Here is a 15,676-nt window from a genome sequence, read left to right as displayed (position 1 = left end):
CACACATCACTCGGATGGACCACGGATGGATGCAAAAAGGAGTGGGCTGAAGTATGATCTGAAACGGGATATTTGCAGTCTCAAAGTCCCCACAAGATACTTATTCACCACAAAGGGAAAAACAGTATCTCTGCAGTGGAGAAACCTGGTGATACCACCTCATCAAGCGATCAAGGTCAACTACCCAGTAATGGGACATATTGACACTGCATACCCCAATACAATGCTCAGAGAAGGGCACCAGAGTGCTTCTGTGGTGTCCTGCCAAAAAACCTCAACCTAATCATGAGGAAACATCAGACAGACTAAAAGTGGGTTCTGGGGTCATTTTTACCTCTGTTCAAACCTGGCTACCCTACTTTCTGTCTCTGTGACTTTGTGTAAGTCACTTCATTTCTCCTTGCCACAGTTTCCTAATCTGTAAAATGGGGATAAAAATAGTACTTACCGGGGCTGGCCTGGTGGGGTAGTGGTTAAGTTTGAACGCCCTGCTTTGGTGGTTCACAGGTTTGGATCCTGGGTGCAGACCTACGCATGGCTCATCAAGCCATGCGGTGGTGGTATTCCACAAACAAAATAGGGGAAGATTGGCACAGATGTTAGCTCAGGGACAACCTTCCTTAGCAAAAAAAAAAAAAAAAGTACCTATCTCAGAGCATTGTAGTGAGGATTGAATGTGTAAATACATGTACAGGGCCCAGACAGTGTCTTGGTTCAAGTAAGGGCTATACGATTACATGAAATTATCATCTGAGACCGGAAGCATCTTCTGTTGATCTTAGAGATATTTATTTACTTATTTTTTCCCATTCACTGTACTTCCAGAAGCTTTCTGATGCAGGCCCTTGTGCCAATTTCTTCTCCAACCAGCTATTTTGCTATAAAAGCATTTCGCCCTCCACGAGCAGCCAGGTAAAGCCAAATTCAGCACCAGGATCTATGCCTTGATGATTATCTGCTTTTAAAGGGATCAGAATAACTGCTACTGAGAGATGCCTGCATTGGAAAGACAGAGGTCATGTCACCAAAGAACCTTCTGGGGCCAGTTTCCCTTATTCCCACATGGGGTCCAGACCTTTCTGGCCTTGCGAGACCAATAGCCCTGATTGGTTTAGGGGTTGGTGGTGTGGGTCTGCCTCACAATTACCTGTCTGAGTCTCACCCCATGTCACATTTTAGCCTCTATCTGGCCAATAAGACTGCAGCACACACACCGGCTTCACTCCCCACACACACTTGGGCCTTACCTCTGATGTCACAATCTGACCTGCGGATATTAATCTGACCACAGCGGCTCACAAACCAGACAGCAAAGTCAGGAGGACCAGTACAGTAAGATGTGGAAGAGGACTGACCATCAGCCCAAGATCAAAGCGGGGGATGGGCCTGAGGATCTGGGGTCAGCTCAGGAACACGCTACGCCGCACCCTCTGGAGCTGTCAGAATCCCAGAGCTTCCTCGTGTTCGAGGACATTAGCCATCACATCAAAGCAATGGGGGCCCAACTGGTAAAGAAAGTCAATGCCATCTTTCAGCTGGACATCACCAAAGATGGGAAGACCATTCTGCAGTGGACCATTGACCTGAAGAATGGCGCTGGGGACATGTATCCAGGATCCGCCAGGCTCCCAGCAGACACTGTCTTCACAATCCCAGAGCCTGTCTTTATGGAGCTGGTTTTGGGCAAAATGAATCCTCAGAAGGCTTTCCTTGCTGGCAAGTTCAAAGTGAGTGGCAAAGTTCTGCTTGGCCAGAAGCTGGAGAGGGTCTTCAAAGACTGGGCTAAATTTTAAGCATGCAAAAATACCAAGGAAATGATCATCACTTCTCCCTGATTATAAGATTGAGCAGAAATCATGCTTAAACCGAAGATTAAAACAAAAAGTATCCAATATTTTTACTCAAATTCTTCCTATTCAAGTTTGATTAATTTTCCTGCTGATTTGTAAATTTGCAGTGAGGGTTCTAGAGCAGTAAAGAGTGTTGGAGTATATCACCTAAAATCTTTGTCTTTTTCTTTTCTTAGATTCATTTTTGCTGTAATATGCTAGCATGAAGCCTCATGTAGAGAAATGGTTTTGACAGTTGGATTGAAATGCTCCAATGATTGAGTTCCTGAGAAGTTTTTTTTTCTTTTAGTTTGGTGCTTTGGGGAAAGAACAACCATAATTGTGCAGATCTGCATTCCAGAACTTGGTTCTTTGAGAAGACTTTAACACAGGGGTGCAGGGTTCTAAGAGGGTGGGTCCACAGCTGTGTGGATGGAATAAGGGGAAGAGCTCTTGGTGTATCATGACTTCTGATGGAATTAACTCCAGGAGAGTTGAAGGGCTTGAAAGATGTTCTAGGCTGCTGGCTCTTAAACTGGAGCATGCATCAGATCCCCTGGAAGGCTGGTGAAAGCCCCAATTGCTGAGCCCCCTCAGTCTTTCCACTCTGTAGGTCTGGGCTGGGAAGAATGTGCGTTTCTAACAAGTTCCTAGGTGATGCTGATGGGGCCACCCTCGGAGAAGCCCTGCTCTGGTTCATGCCCCGGCTTTCACTATTGATCATAACTGTTCTAGTCTAGACCAACAAGGTATTGCCATTATTTAAAGGAGCTCCTGGAGACAAGTTACATAGCCCTCTTGTGGGCCATCTCTGAAGTGTCAGAAGTTTGTGCACTGAACATTTTCCCAAATCTAAGGTCATCCTGGGAGATTTTCCCTCCTGGGAGCCCTCTCCACTCATTGGGAGGACTGGAATGAAGCCAGCTGCAACCTGATGTGACCTTTTGAGTGAGTGTATGGGTCATTTGTTCCACCGTGATCTGTGTGCACTTTTTTTTTTCCTGAGGAAGATTAGCCCTGAGCTAACATCTGTTGCCAATCTTCCCCTTTCTTTTTGTTTTTTTTTGAGGAAGCTTAGCCCTAAGCCAACATCTGTACTAATCTTCCTCCACTTTATCTGTGGGTTGCCACCACAGCATGTCTGATGAGTAGTGTAGGTCTGTGCCTGGGCTCTGAACCCATGAACACAGGCCGCCAAAGTAGAGCATGTGAACTTAACCACTACGCCACAGGGCTGGCCCCTGTGTGTACCTTTATCTTGTAGGTTAAATACACATAGTGTGGACACTCTGCAACCCACATGGAAGTTTCATTAAAACGGCCATGCTCAAGCATGTGCCTACCAAATGATCCAGCCATTCCATTCCTAGGTATTTTCCCAACAGGAAAGAAAGCATACGTACAAGTACAGAAATTTGTATGTGAATGTTCATGGAGCTGTATTTATGATGGTCCCAAACTGTAAATAAGCCAAATATCCATCCATAAGTGAATGGATGAACAAATTGTTGTATGTCATTCCCTGCAATATTACTCAGCAATAAAAAAGAATGAGTTATTGATGTGCATACAACAACATGGATGAATGTCAGAATAATTACACTGAATGAAAGAAGCCAGAGAAAACCAAGTGCATTCTGTATGGTTCTATTTGTTAACATACTAGGAAATGCAAACAGTAGTGAGAAAAAAAATATCAGTGGTTGCCAAGAGACAGGCTTGGGGAGTGGGGAGGGATGGGGCCATTACAAATGGCCACGAGGAAATGGGGCTGATGGATAGATTCATCACCTTGACGGTAGTGATGGCTTCACAGGTGTATCTGTAGGTCAGACATTCAAGTGCACACTTAAACATGCAGTTTATATGTGTCAGTATAAGCTCAGGAATGCTTTGAGAACCTGCCACCCTCGGTTCAAAACCAAGCCTTTATAAGGGGAATTTAAAACTCGACCCTCCCTTGGCACAACGTATCCTCTGACCTCGCAGTGTGTCCACTTTTCCAACCCCTTTCTGATTTAGATGGCTCTGCAGAGCCCCTTCTGACCTCTCCATGTCAGAAGAAGGCAGAGGGAAGGCTTGTTGCTGACAAAATCTCATTCTCTCGGTGGGAAACGAAGAGACATTTTTTGGGTTGACGCTCAACTCTGCGGTACAGAATTGCTAAGGGGGTGTGAGTGGGATGTGGAGCACCTCCTGGTTCTTTGCTCGCCTGGGTCATTCGGTGGGTGACCGTGTGGTGCACCTGCCGATGCCCCCGCCTGGGGCAGCGGTGGGTGTCTGAGAGGCTGGAGACTGACTGTGAGCACTGTCGTGAGCACTCACCTAGCCCGCTCCAGGTCCCTCCGTTCAAGCCGTGTTTATGAGAGTATTTATGAGCGTCAGGCTGCCAGGCAGGGTTTGGGATGCTGTTTTCAGGGAGATGCCTTGCCCAAGTCCGTTCCCTGAGTGGTCCTGCTCACACCCTGAGTTGGTCATAGCCTCAGGGATTGGCCCTGAGATGTGGTTGCTTAGAGATCAGGCGTGGGGTGCAGAGGGGTGGGAGGGAGGGGGTGTTACAGAGGGTCACACCTGGGCTGGCATCTGACCAAAGGGAGGCCTACCCCATAGGCTGGACAGCGACCTATAGCCTATTATGAATTGGAACAAAATCTTGACCTGAAGTAATTAGATTCCTTTCTCAGGAATGTGCAACTGGGAAGCCGGGAGGCTGAGCTACAGGTGAGCAGTGGGGATGGAATATGAGAGGCTGGGATGCAGAAGAGGCAAGGGAGGCACTGTGGCAGTCTGGCAGCTGCCATGGAAGGAGCTGGAGAGTGGGAAGAGCAGAAGCCTTGAATAAGGAGAGAGAGCTGGTTGACAACTGAAGAGAGGAGTTCGGGCTTTGGGAAACGCGAGAGCAAACCCCTTTTCAGCCAAAAGAAACAAAATTGCTCGACACTGGGATGCCAGGTGGAGCAGCTGGAAGGACTTGGATTACGGAATCAGAAAGGTAGTTCCGAGCCCAGGTGACCACTTCATGTCCTTGTAATCAAGGTAATTATTGGACCACTCTGTGCCTCAGCTGCCTCGTCCAGAAATGGGGCCAGCAGCCTTACGACATCAGGTTGTTGGGGAGCCCTGAGTAGGTCATGCCCAGCATAGTCACCGGCCCAGCTGGGTTTTCCATGCTGGTGAGTTCCCTTCTGGATGAGAGGAAAGGGGGCACTTTCACTGGCTCCCTATTGCCTCCTGAAAAAGTCCACACTCCAGCTTTCACGCTTGGTTCCAGGGACCTCTGCTTCGTCTCACACTCAGTTGGTGTCCTACAAGTTCACATCTGGCTCAAAACACACATCTGTATGTTTCTCGGTCTGCACAGGGTTGGCCAGCACAGTGTTTTTGAAGTTTGAAGGAGGACATTTTGTATAAGAATAGGATTTCTGAATTCTGAAAAATTGGATTATTTTTCACAGTGAGCCCATATTCCTGCATGGAAATGCTTGGGGGACGGGGAGTGGGGTGGCTCTCCAGACAGGCCTGAGCCCCAGCCTCCAGGCTGGGTTTTGGCGGCCCTCTGTCACTGAGCTTACACGGCTGTTTCCTCCAGCGGGGCCTGTTTTGCCGGCCCCCACAGGTGCTTGCATCCGTGCCTGCAGCTCCCCACCACACGTGCTCTTACTCTCCCCCTAACTGAAATGCCCGGGGTTAGTTTTCTGTTGCTGTGTAACGAATTACCACAAACTTAGCAGCTTAAAACGGCACCTGTTTATCGTCTCCCCATTTCTGCAGGTCAGGAGTCCTGGTGGGCTCAGCTGGGTTCTTGGTTTCAACCTCATCTCAGGCTGAAGTCAAGGTGTGGGCCTGGCTGGGCTCTCATCTGGGGAGCTGGGGGAAGAATCTGCTCCAAGCTCATGCGGGTTGTGGCCTATTTCAGTTCCCTGTGGTTGTGGGACTGAGGTCTCTATGTTCTCAATGGTTGTCAGCCAAGGATGCTCTCTCAGCTCCTGAAGGCTGCCCACATTCCTAGTCACATGGCTCCTCTGTCTGCAAAGGCAGCAATGGCACATCGGGTCCCTCTTGGGCTTCAAATCTTTCTGAACTCTTCTGCCTTCATCTTTTGCCTCTACTTTAAAGGACTTGAGTGATGACATTGGGCTTACCCAGATAATCCAAGATAATCTCCCTATTTTAACATCAATTGATTAGTAATCTTAATTATATCTGCAAAGTCCCTTTTGCCATGTAAGGTAATGCTATGGACTGAATGATTATGCCTAACTCCTACCCAAACTCTTAGGAGCTCTCTCTTTCTCCACCATGTGAGGATACAGCAAGAAGGCACCATCTCCAGCCTGGAGGAGAGCTCTCACCACAACCTGACCATGCTGGCACCCTGATCTCAGACTTCCACCTTCCAGAACTGGAGAAATAAATGCCTGTTGTTTAAGGCACCCAGTCTAGGCATTTTGTTACAGCAGCTGGAGCTGACTGAGACAGGCCGTGTATTCAGGGGTGTGATATATCATCATATTCACAGTCCTGGGGACTGGTGTGTAGAATCTTCTTGGGGGCCATATTCTGCCTACCTTCCCCCTGAATCTCCCAACTAAATCCCACCCACCCTACAAGATCCTCCTCCATGAAGCCACCCAGATCCGGTTGTCATCTTCCTCTCCCCCAGTGCTCGTGCCCCCCTTTTTCCAGCTTTGTGTTCTGACAATGGGCGTGTGCCATCCTCTCTGGGCCAACCTAACGTCTTAGTTTGCCCAGGACTGTCTCATTTTACACTGCTGTCTGGATGTTCAGTCAGGGGGGCCTCCTTCCTTCCTCAGAAGGGTCTCAGTTTGGTGACAGGCCCCAGGGCCAACCTGTGCGCCTCCTAGAGCTGAGACGCTCCTGAGAGCAGGCGTCGGTCAGGGCTTTATTCTCTCAACGCCTAACACCCACAGTACACTTTATAAAGGTTTGTTGAATGAATAAACAGACTCCTAAAGGTTTTTTGAAAACATGCACATGGAAAAAAAATCCAAATAGTACAAAAGGGTGTAAAGAAAAAATTCAGTTCTTCATTCTTCTCCTGACCCCCTTCTATTTTTATATCAAAAAGCACCCACAGTTACCAGCTTCTTGTGTGTCCTTCCAGATATGGACACACAAGCCCCATGTACATTTCCACATCTCGCTTTTTGCTTTTACAGGAATGGAGCTGACCACAGATGCTATTCTCCGCCTTGCATTTTAGCTTATTCCAAAAGTTTACACAGTCTTCTTCTTCAAAGAACACCCTGCTGAAGGGTCAAAGGTCAGACTTACCCAACTGAAATTTTTCTCACATTTGCCTGTGTCCTTTGGGGAGACTCTCACAATGGGCTGCTTTACAAGTGAAGGGTGCAAAGTGAACCCCCTTCCTTGGAGGTGGGAGTTGTTTCCCCTCACTATGAGAGTGGTCCTGCCAATCCTCAGTGTCCCAGAACCGTGGGTGGAGCTGGGGGGTGTCTGTGCCCATGGCTTCTCCTCCTTCTGGGCTCCCCTCTGCCCAAGGCCCAACAGAGAGTGTCTGGCGTGAGGGGCCCACACAGAGGATGCTGGAAAGACCCGGCCAGGCACTGGGCCCTTTCTCTCTGGGACCCTAAGGACTGTCTGATAACTGAGCAAGAGGCTTAGCTCTAGAGCAGGAATCAACAGATGGCACTGCAGAATTGGGAACTTCTGCAACTGGTGGACACTGGAGCAGGAGAGAGGGAGGCGCTCAGGTGGGTCCTGGGTCCACTACCAGGAATCCTGAGTTTCCTCGCAGCCAGGAAGATTCCATTCATTTGCCTGCAGCACAAAAGGAGGCAGAAATTATATTCTGATGAAGGATTTTTCTGTTAGAGGCACAGGAAACTCTCTCCTGGGAGACTGCCCCCTCGCCAGATTTATGTGGGTGTTAGTGAAACCCACACATGCCAGTTTTTCTGTTTTCTACACCTGGTGCTGAAGTGAGGGTCTCTTTCCAGGGGACAGCGCCGAGGTGTGGGTGCCAGCTCATATGCAGGGCATCCATGGAAAATAGCTCTTCATCCTCTATTCGTAGCCTGCTTTACACCTTTCAAGGGACTTCCATCGTTCTGACTCAGCCGATAGTGCCTGGGAAGTGTTGAGTGCAAGGTCCATGTGCCATAAGAACGTAATACGATCTAGTATTGAAATGTTACCAGTTCATCGACTGAACAGCTCATTCACTTAGCAAATATTTATTGAGCATCTTCTATGAGCAGCCCCTGTGCTAAGTATTGAGATGCAACGGTAAATGAAGCACTTCCTCTGGACCCAAGGAGACGACACCCTGTTGGAAGACAACACTTCCGGCAGGAATCTGGAGCTCGGAGAGGCTAACAGCATGCCTTGGTTAGGAAGAAGTGAGGGCTGAGTGTGGGCTGAAGAGCCCCCCTGGGGCTGCCTCCGCCTTCAGCTTGGAAAAGGCCTGGACATGCACCAGGCCCGAGCAGGGAGGCAGCAAACGCTCACTGCCTGAGGAAGGTTCTCTGAAGAGCCCATGCCTGGCCAAGACCAGACTGAGGTCCTGGAGCCCGGGGCACTGTCAGGGCCCTCCGGTCCCGCAGCTGATTCTCTGGTCCTCACACGGGACAGGGCAGTCTCACCTCCCACAGCAGATTCCTTCATGTGTGTTTAGGCACGAGATCCAGGAGAGCACGGGCCGTGGGGGCAGGGTTTCTATTCTGGAGGGGTTAAGTTAGGGAAGATTTCGGATTTTTAGCAGTGAGCTGTCAGATTTCATTTGTTCATTGACTGACTGATTGGCCCATTCATCTAACAAATATTGAGCCTCTCTCATGTGTGAGGCATGAATGATAGTAAGCTGCCAGGGACCAGTGATTTACAGGCCAGGATTCCTCCCGGTTGGTTGGACCTGCTCTCATGGGCTTCTTATTTTCCGTACTCATTATTAAAGGTTCTGGAAATCACTGCTGGTTCTAGGTGCTGGGGCGACAGTGGCAAGAAGCTCAGGTCCCTCCTCTCCCGGAGCTTTTATTTTCAGAAAGGAGGTGTGTGTGGATGGTGCAGAGACAAACAATAAACAGTAAAGAAATAACCAAACAAGATGATCAGCAAGCGAGTACTGACGGAAGGAAGCACCCGGGGAGTGCGGCCGAGGGGGACTGGGCGCCAGGGGAGGCCTCTCTGAGAAGGGGCCGCCTGAACTTGATCCTGCGGCAGCGGCAGCGGACCCAGGCGAAGCCTCCGGTGGCAGCGGTTTACCTGGGAGGCGGTCCCAGGAAACGCCGATCGGTCAGGGAGCGGGGACGTGAGATCCGGCAAGGAAGGCGGGCGATTCAGGGTCAACCACGGAGTGGTCACTGCGCTGGACAGTCGGGGCTCAGCCGGTCCACAGCAGTGCTCGGGACCCGTCCCGGGGCGCGGGAGCTGCGGCGTCTAAACCAGCTGCCGGCGGCCTGGGGGACGGCTGCTCCCGACGGGGCTGCGGCCTCCCAGGCGGAGCGGGCTCCGGGCGCCCGCCGGTGTCAGTCAGCTGGGGCTGTGGGTGGCAGCCAGACCCGGCGGACCAGAGCGGGCGCTGAGTCCCGGCCGCCCAGTCGGGCTCTGGTTCGAGGGGTCAGAGCTGGGCTTTGGGGACCACGCCAGGGCTGGGCTCGCCGGCCGTTTCCAGCTGTGGGACCTCGGGCACGTTGCTTTTATCTACTTATTTTTCAAATACACGTTTTTAGAGAAAAGTCTAACAAATCCTAAATGTGCAGCTCTACAAAATTCCCCAAACGGAACAAACCCCCGTAGCCAGCACCTGGCTGGAGAAACGCGACAGGATCAGCACCCAGGAGCCCCTCCCAGCCCCTCCCCGGGAGAACGCCCTCTGACTTCGGGCCTCTCGGGTTTGGGGTGTTTCCGTGCTTTCTGGGAACGGCTGCTTCCAGTCCCGCGCGCCGTCGCGTGTCGGTTCCCTGCGTTCGCCCGGCTCCAGCTGGGGCCGTTTCGCGCGGGGCCGCGGAACCTTCCCGCCCGTCTGGGTGATGGGAAGTCCCTTTCTGTCACTCGGCGTTGGTGCGCGTCTCGGCCAGGTTTGCGGTGACAGCCGCGGCCTGGCGGCTCGCACACGGGAGGCGCTTCGTGAACGGTGGTGACACGACCCCGGGGCAGGGCCAGCCTGGGCCCACCTGCCCGCCCCGCGAGGCCAGCCCGCCGCTGCCCGGGAGCCTGGCTTCTACTTTTCTTTGGGACACAAAACATTCTTCCAGACCTGCGACCTGGCTCATCACAAGACACGTCCGCCACCTCCTACAAATACCAGCTTTGCACCGTTTTGTGGAGCACGCTATCTGTGTCGCCCAGCAGAGCATTAGATGGATGTTTAGTTGGCTCCGAAGACGGCTGCAGCCCCAGGGCCCAGGACGAGGTCCGCGGGCGGCGGCGCGGGCCGGGGGCGCCCGGGGGACGCGGCAGGGACGGTGGCGGGCGGGGCGGCCCCCACGGCCAGCTTCCCTGGAGGACCCGGCGGCGGGCGCCGCGCTCTCCGGGCCCTGCGGCTGTTCTGTGCGCCGAGGGCGGCCCCGTCGGAGGGTCCTGCTTGTCTCGGGAGCCGCACAGACCCACCGGGGGCTGCGCTCCTGTCCCCGCCGGGAAGCGCAGGGCCGCGCCGGTGAGACAGAGGAGTTTCGGCCGAGCGGGCCTCGCCCCCGCGTCCCCGAGGCCCGCGACGCGGGGACGGAGCCCCTTCCGGCCAGGCGGGCCGGGGACGCCGCCGAGGCCTGAGCGCCGCTGCACCGCGGCCGCTTCTAGGATGGCCTCCCAGCCTGCGCCCGTGGGGCCGGACTCCGAGGGCCCAGCCGAGGCCGAGGAGAAATCTGGAGCCTGGAGGACAAGCCGGGGCAGCGGCTCTCCCTCTGACCTCCCCTTCCCTTGGCCTCCAGCTCTTCGCAGGAGGAAGAGGGACCACCCACGGTGTTGCCGGCCCCCAGGCACGCATTCATTCCGCGGTGGTTAGCACCTGGTGTGTAACGTACCTACTCGGCCCCGTGCCTTGTGTAGAGGATGCAATGGTGAGCAGAACGACCGCTCCTGTCCTCGGGAACAGCGTGGCACCTGGCTACACACTGTGGTGAGGGCTCGGAAGGAGAAGCCCAGGGCGTCCTCTAGACTGGATGGGAGTCAGGGCAGGCGTCCTGAGGCATGAGGTTAGAGGAGTGATTGGGCCGTAACTTGAGATGGGGCAGAGATGAGACCTTTCCAGGCAGAGGGAGTAACATGTGCAAATGCCCAGTGGCTGGCAGAGTAAGATAAGTTCCAGGAATAGAAGACTAGGCCCGTGGGACTGGAGCATGGTGGTCAATGGTGGATAATGGCAGAAGGCTGGAGAGGCACAGGAGCCAGCCAAGGCATGGCCCTCTAGTCTGGGGACAGGACTTTTCTTGTCATCTTCATGTAATCTCAGGCTGGGAAATGCCTGCTAAAATCGGGATGCTATGTTGAGTGGCCCCATCTTATTCTGGAAGAGAAGCTTGGGGTGGGGGATGACACTTCAAGTTGGGTCCAAAGACTTGCAAAACTAGGATTGCCACAGGATTTAGTTTTATCCCACTGTCTTGAGATCTGTGACCCCAGACTCCTCCAAGCTCTGATGGTGACCCTCATGATGGTGGTGGCTCTATGATGTCACTGAGGGTACAGTGACCAAAGGCCTAAACTTAACACTCTGCTCAGGAAACGGAGGGCTTCATTTCGGTGTCTGTCCAGGCCACAGCCTAATGGGTCATTAAATAGACTCGAGAGGAGAAACAGCCAAGGGAAGAAGGAAAGCCGCTCACTGTATGTCCCCGTGGCACTGTCTTTTCTTCTGAGACTAGAGGAATGTCAAAGCCATGAGTATTTGGCAAGGCAGTGGTGTGCAGTGGGCAGACTGGCGAGGTGGGGCAGTGGGAAGCACCTCGGAGGGTCAGAGGAGGCTGGTGGCATCCTGGTTGTACAGCCAACCAGATCTGTGGCACCATCCTTTCCTTTCCGGTGGGCCTCTTTTTTCCTCAACCTTACAACGGGGGGGGGGGGGGGGGGGGGGGGGGGCCCCAGCTGATCCCCATTTCCCGTGGATATTTATAATTCTGGAAAAAATGGTTGGTAGCTGGAAATTAACTGGGAAAGGGGAGGTCAGCTCAGTGGTAACAGTGAGAGGTGGCATTCTGGGTACATTTGTCTACGTGCCAGGCACTGCATTACGAGCTTAACACGTTTAACTTAGTTCCTGTCACCTCCACTGGGAGAGCACCAGGAATTATTCCCATTGCTACTGGGAGAGTGAAAACCTGCCAAGGTCTAGGCCTCAGAAAGATGATGGTGCTTCCCCCCACTTGCAGCACATGTAATTAAAAATAAAAACTATGGGGCCAGCTGTGTGGCGTAGTGGTTAAGTCTGTCACACTCTGCTTTGGTGGCCTGGGTTCACAGGTTCAGATCCTGGGTGCGCACTTACACCACTCATCAAGCCAGGCTGTGGCAGCATCCCACATGCAAAAATAGAGGAAGACTGGCACAGATGTTAGCTCAGGGCTAATCTTCCTCAAGCAAAAAAAAATAAAAAGCAAAATTGGCAACAGATGTTAGCTCAGAGTGAATCTTCCTCACCAAATAAATAAATAAATAAAAACTATGCTAAACCATAGATTAAGTGCAAGATAGACCAACCAAGTAATGGTTTTTTCTCCATGACGACTAGTTTGATGCCTTTTGAAATATTCTTGTATACAGTTTTGGTTATTTTTTTATGTCAATTTGAAGGAGGTGATTATGAAATAGTTTAATATAAAATAATAACAAAGTCTCACTTTGTTATGTAAAATAGAATGTAAAATGTAAAACAGAATAGCAAGAAATTAAAGCTGGTTGGGAATTGCCCGATTTCAAAGCCGTCAGGAATGGTTTGTAAGCTGGGTCTAGGCCACCGCCCGCGGCGGGGGCCCACTCAGCTGGCGAGAGGGAGACCACCCTCCTGGGTGGATGCTGTGGAAATTCGGTCTTGACGTCTGTGAGCTGCGGTTGCACGAGGTCTTCAGGAACGCAGCTGTCCAATAAATACAACTGCCAGATAGCAGATTATTTTGAAAAAGAAAAATCCAGCCGAGTGTCTCGAGTCGCGTGTGGCCATGGCAGAGGCTCCCTCTGCCTCCCTGGTCACCTAGGGGAAGAGGCGCCAACTGAGTCGCACGAGGGCACGAGGGCCACGTGCAGCTGGCATTGGAAACAGGTCTGTCTGACTCTGAACGTCTCACAGAGAGATGTGGTGTCCCAGACCTCCTCCCGTAAAATAAAAAGGGAAAAATTGAAGAGCTAGGCAGGACTTGGAATTCACTAAGCAGGGTTTGCCTTTTAGAGCTGAATAAACTGAGATCCAGAGAGGAACTGAAGGACCGAGGCCTCGGCTGCTGGGATTCCATGGGCTTCCCCAGTTTTCCAGGGAAACTCGCGAAGGTGGACCTGAGATCTATTTCAAGCTGGTTCCCAGCCTCGCTGTGGGACCACCAGGAGCTCACCTGCCCTCTCTGGGCTCCAGTCTCGCCTCTCTCAGGGAATCAGAGGAGTTGGATTAGGTGAGCTGTCACATTCCTTCACACTTGAAAGTTCTCTTACTCTGATTCCGGTCTCTTCTCCTTGAGCTGCTTCCCATTGTCTCTTGGGGAGGAAACTGGGGTGGCGGAAGGGGCAGGCCCCAGATGGGATGGGGGGTGGAAGTGAACTAGAAATGCAGAAGGAGGGGCCAACCCGGTGGCGCAGCGGTTAAGTGTGCACATTTGATTTTGGTGGCCCGGGGTTTGCTGGTTTGGATCCCAGGTGTGGACATGGTGCCACTTGGCAAAGCATGCTGTGGTAGGCATCCCACATATAAAGTAGAGGAAGATGGGCATGGATGTTAGCTCAGGGCCAGTCTTCCTCAGCAAAAAGAGGAGGATTGGCAGCAGATGTTAGCTCAGGGCTAATCCTCCTCAAAAAAGAAAAAAAAAACAGAAATGCAGAAGCAATCAAAAGGGAAGTTTATTTGATAAAGAGCAATGAAAAATTTCTTTCCTTTCTTTTCTTTTTTGAAGAAATAGCCAGTATCAGAGCTCAAGACAACTGACCAGTGATTGAGGAATTTTAGTTCTCCATTACAAAGACTCAGTGATGCTCTCCCATTCCGTATGTACACAGCCCACAGAACACAACATGCAGTTGCCTGTGCCTACGCATCACACACCCTCTGGGACGCAGGCATGGCAGACACCCGGCATCAATGCGCTGCTTCAGGGCGGTCCGTCCCAGGGGCGGCTTTCATGGGCGTCTCTGGAGAAATCTACTCCGTGGGGTTCGTGGGCTCAGGACCTTGGAAAACTTTCTGAAATGTCGTTGACCAGCTTGGCTGACATGTTAATTTGCCTCCTGTTTCCATTTTCTTCATCTTGAGCAGCTCTCTCAGATACGATTAGTCATGAGCCCTTCTCACACCTCTCAGATATTCTTTGTGGAACTGGGTCCAAAGTCTTTTTTGCAGGGCAGCATACCATTTCCTTATAGCCCCCAAAACACTGCGTCACAAGCTATCTCAACATTGGCTTGATGCAAGGCTCAGTTATTCTCTGGATCTGCAGGTTGACGATGGGTCTGCCAAGCTAGGCTGGGCGTTGGGGGGCGACGCGGCTCTGCTCCCTCGGTCTCTCGTCCCCTCTTCCTCCTCTCAGGCCAGCGGGCTGGTCTGGCCCGGGGTGTTTTTCCCACAGTGATGGTGAGGAGAGCGGCCCGAGTGCACACCCTCTTCCAGTCTGGGCTAACATCCCGCTGACCAGAGGAAGTCACATGGCAAACCCAGAATCAGAAGGTAGAGAAGTGTATTCCAGGGTTAGAAGTGAGGGAAGAGAGCAAAATGCTGGGAGAATAATTATTGTCTGTGTCTACTATTATAATTTACAGGGTGTGGTGGTTTAAAAACGTGCCTGCAAGTCTTTTGACACCCCTCTCGTCAAGAGGTGGAATCTAGGTCCCCTCCCTTTGAACCCGAGCGGGTCCTCGTGACTGCCTCGGTGAATGGGATATGGCAGAAGTGACACTGTGTGGCTTCCTAGGCTTCTGCCTGTGTCTCGTAGACACGCTCAGCCCCATGTGAGAAGCCCTGCCACCCTGAGGTGATGTCGGAGATACCACGTGGGGAGACCAGAGTCCCGGTCAGGAGTCCTTGGAGATGAACGCAGACCCTGCGTCTCTCCGAGCAAGCATCCCCGGCGGGGCCCAGTTAACCCCCAGACTCTGAGCCAAACAAATGGGTATTCCTGTTTTAAGCCATTGTTTTGGGGCGGCTCCTTACGGGGTATTAGATAACAGGAAAATCAAGGTTACAATTTCTAACAAGGAATGGAACTTGGAGTGAATCACAGCTCCCCGACTTGCCACCCGGTCCGTGACCTTGGACAAGCCTGTGACCCCTCTGCGCCTCAGCTTCTCCATCTATAAAATGACCGTGTTCTTGGCCATCCAGCTGCTGTTGAGTTACATCAAACACGGAGTGCAGGCCTGGGTCCTAGCAGGCGCTCAGTCAAGGCTGATCGAATGACTAACCACTTACCATTACGCTTGGCTCATCAAGTGTGGGAGGAAGCAGGTAAAGACTGGCTGGGGAGAGACTGGGGGGTCACAAAATGGGTGAATGGAGGTCCTGAGACTCGTCTGTGGGTTCTCCAAGTCTATAAACTGTGGCTTTCAGAGGTGGTTGACCGCATTGTGTGTGTGCTTCAAATCTTCCTTTAAAAAGGAAGCTGTTAAGAGAGTAGATCTTAAAAATTCTTGGGGCCGGCCCCGTGGCCGAGTGGTTGGGTTTGCATGCTCTGCTTCAG

The 15,676-nt window shown here is 52.0% G+C and overlaps 1 protein-coding gene across 1 annotated transcript; it reads left to right on the top strand.

The window, feature by feature from the left end:
* Nucleotides 1-1,337: 1,337 nt before the first annotated feature.
* Nucleotides 1,338-1,793, top strand: SCP2D1 (SCP2 sterol binding domain containing 1). Its single transcript, XM_046678326.1, has one exon. It carries the CDS (start codon nucleotides 1,338-1,340, stop codon nucleotides 1,791-1,793), a length of 456 nt encoding a protein of 151 aa, XP_046534282.1.
* The last annotated feature ends 13,883 nt before the right edge of the window (nucleotides 1,794-15,676 follow it).

This window comes from Equus quagga, chromosome 12 (genome assembly GCF_021613505.1).
Source record: "Equus quagga isolate Etosha38 chromosome 12, UCLA_HA_Equagga_1.0, whole genome shotgun sequence".
In the NCBI taxonomy this organism is placed as follows: domain Eukaryota; kingdom Metazoa; phylum Chordata; class Mammalia; order Perissodactyla; family Equidae; genus Equus; species Equus quagga.
Note: the sequence above shows the minus strand (reverse complement) of the source record. Positions and strands in the feature narration are given on the sequence as shown.

Bases quoted from the DNA above. Each gene is read 5' to 3' on its own strand.
- SCP2D1 (XM_046678326.1), top strand. From the start codon at position 1,338: ATGTGGAAGAGGACTGACCATCAGCCCAAGATCAAAGCGGGGGATGGG.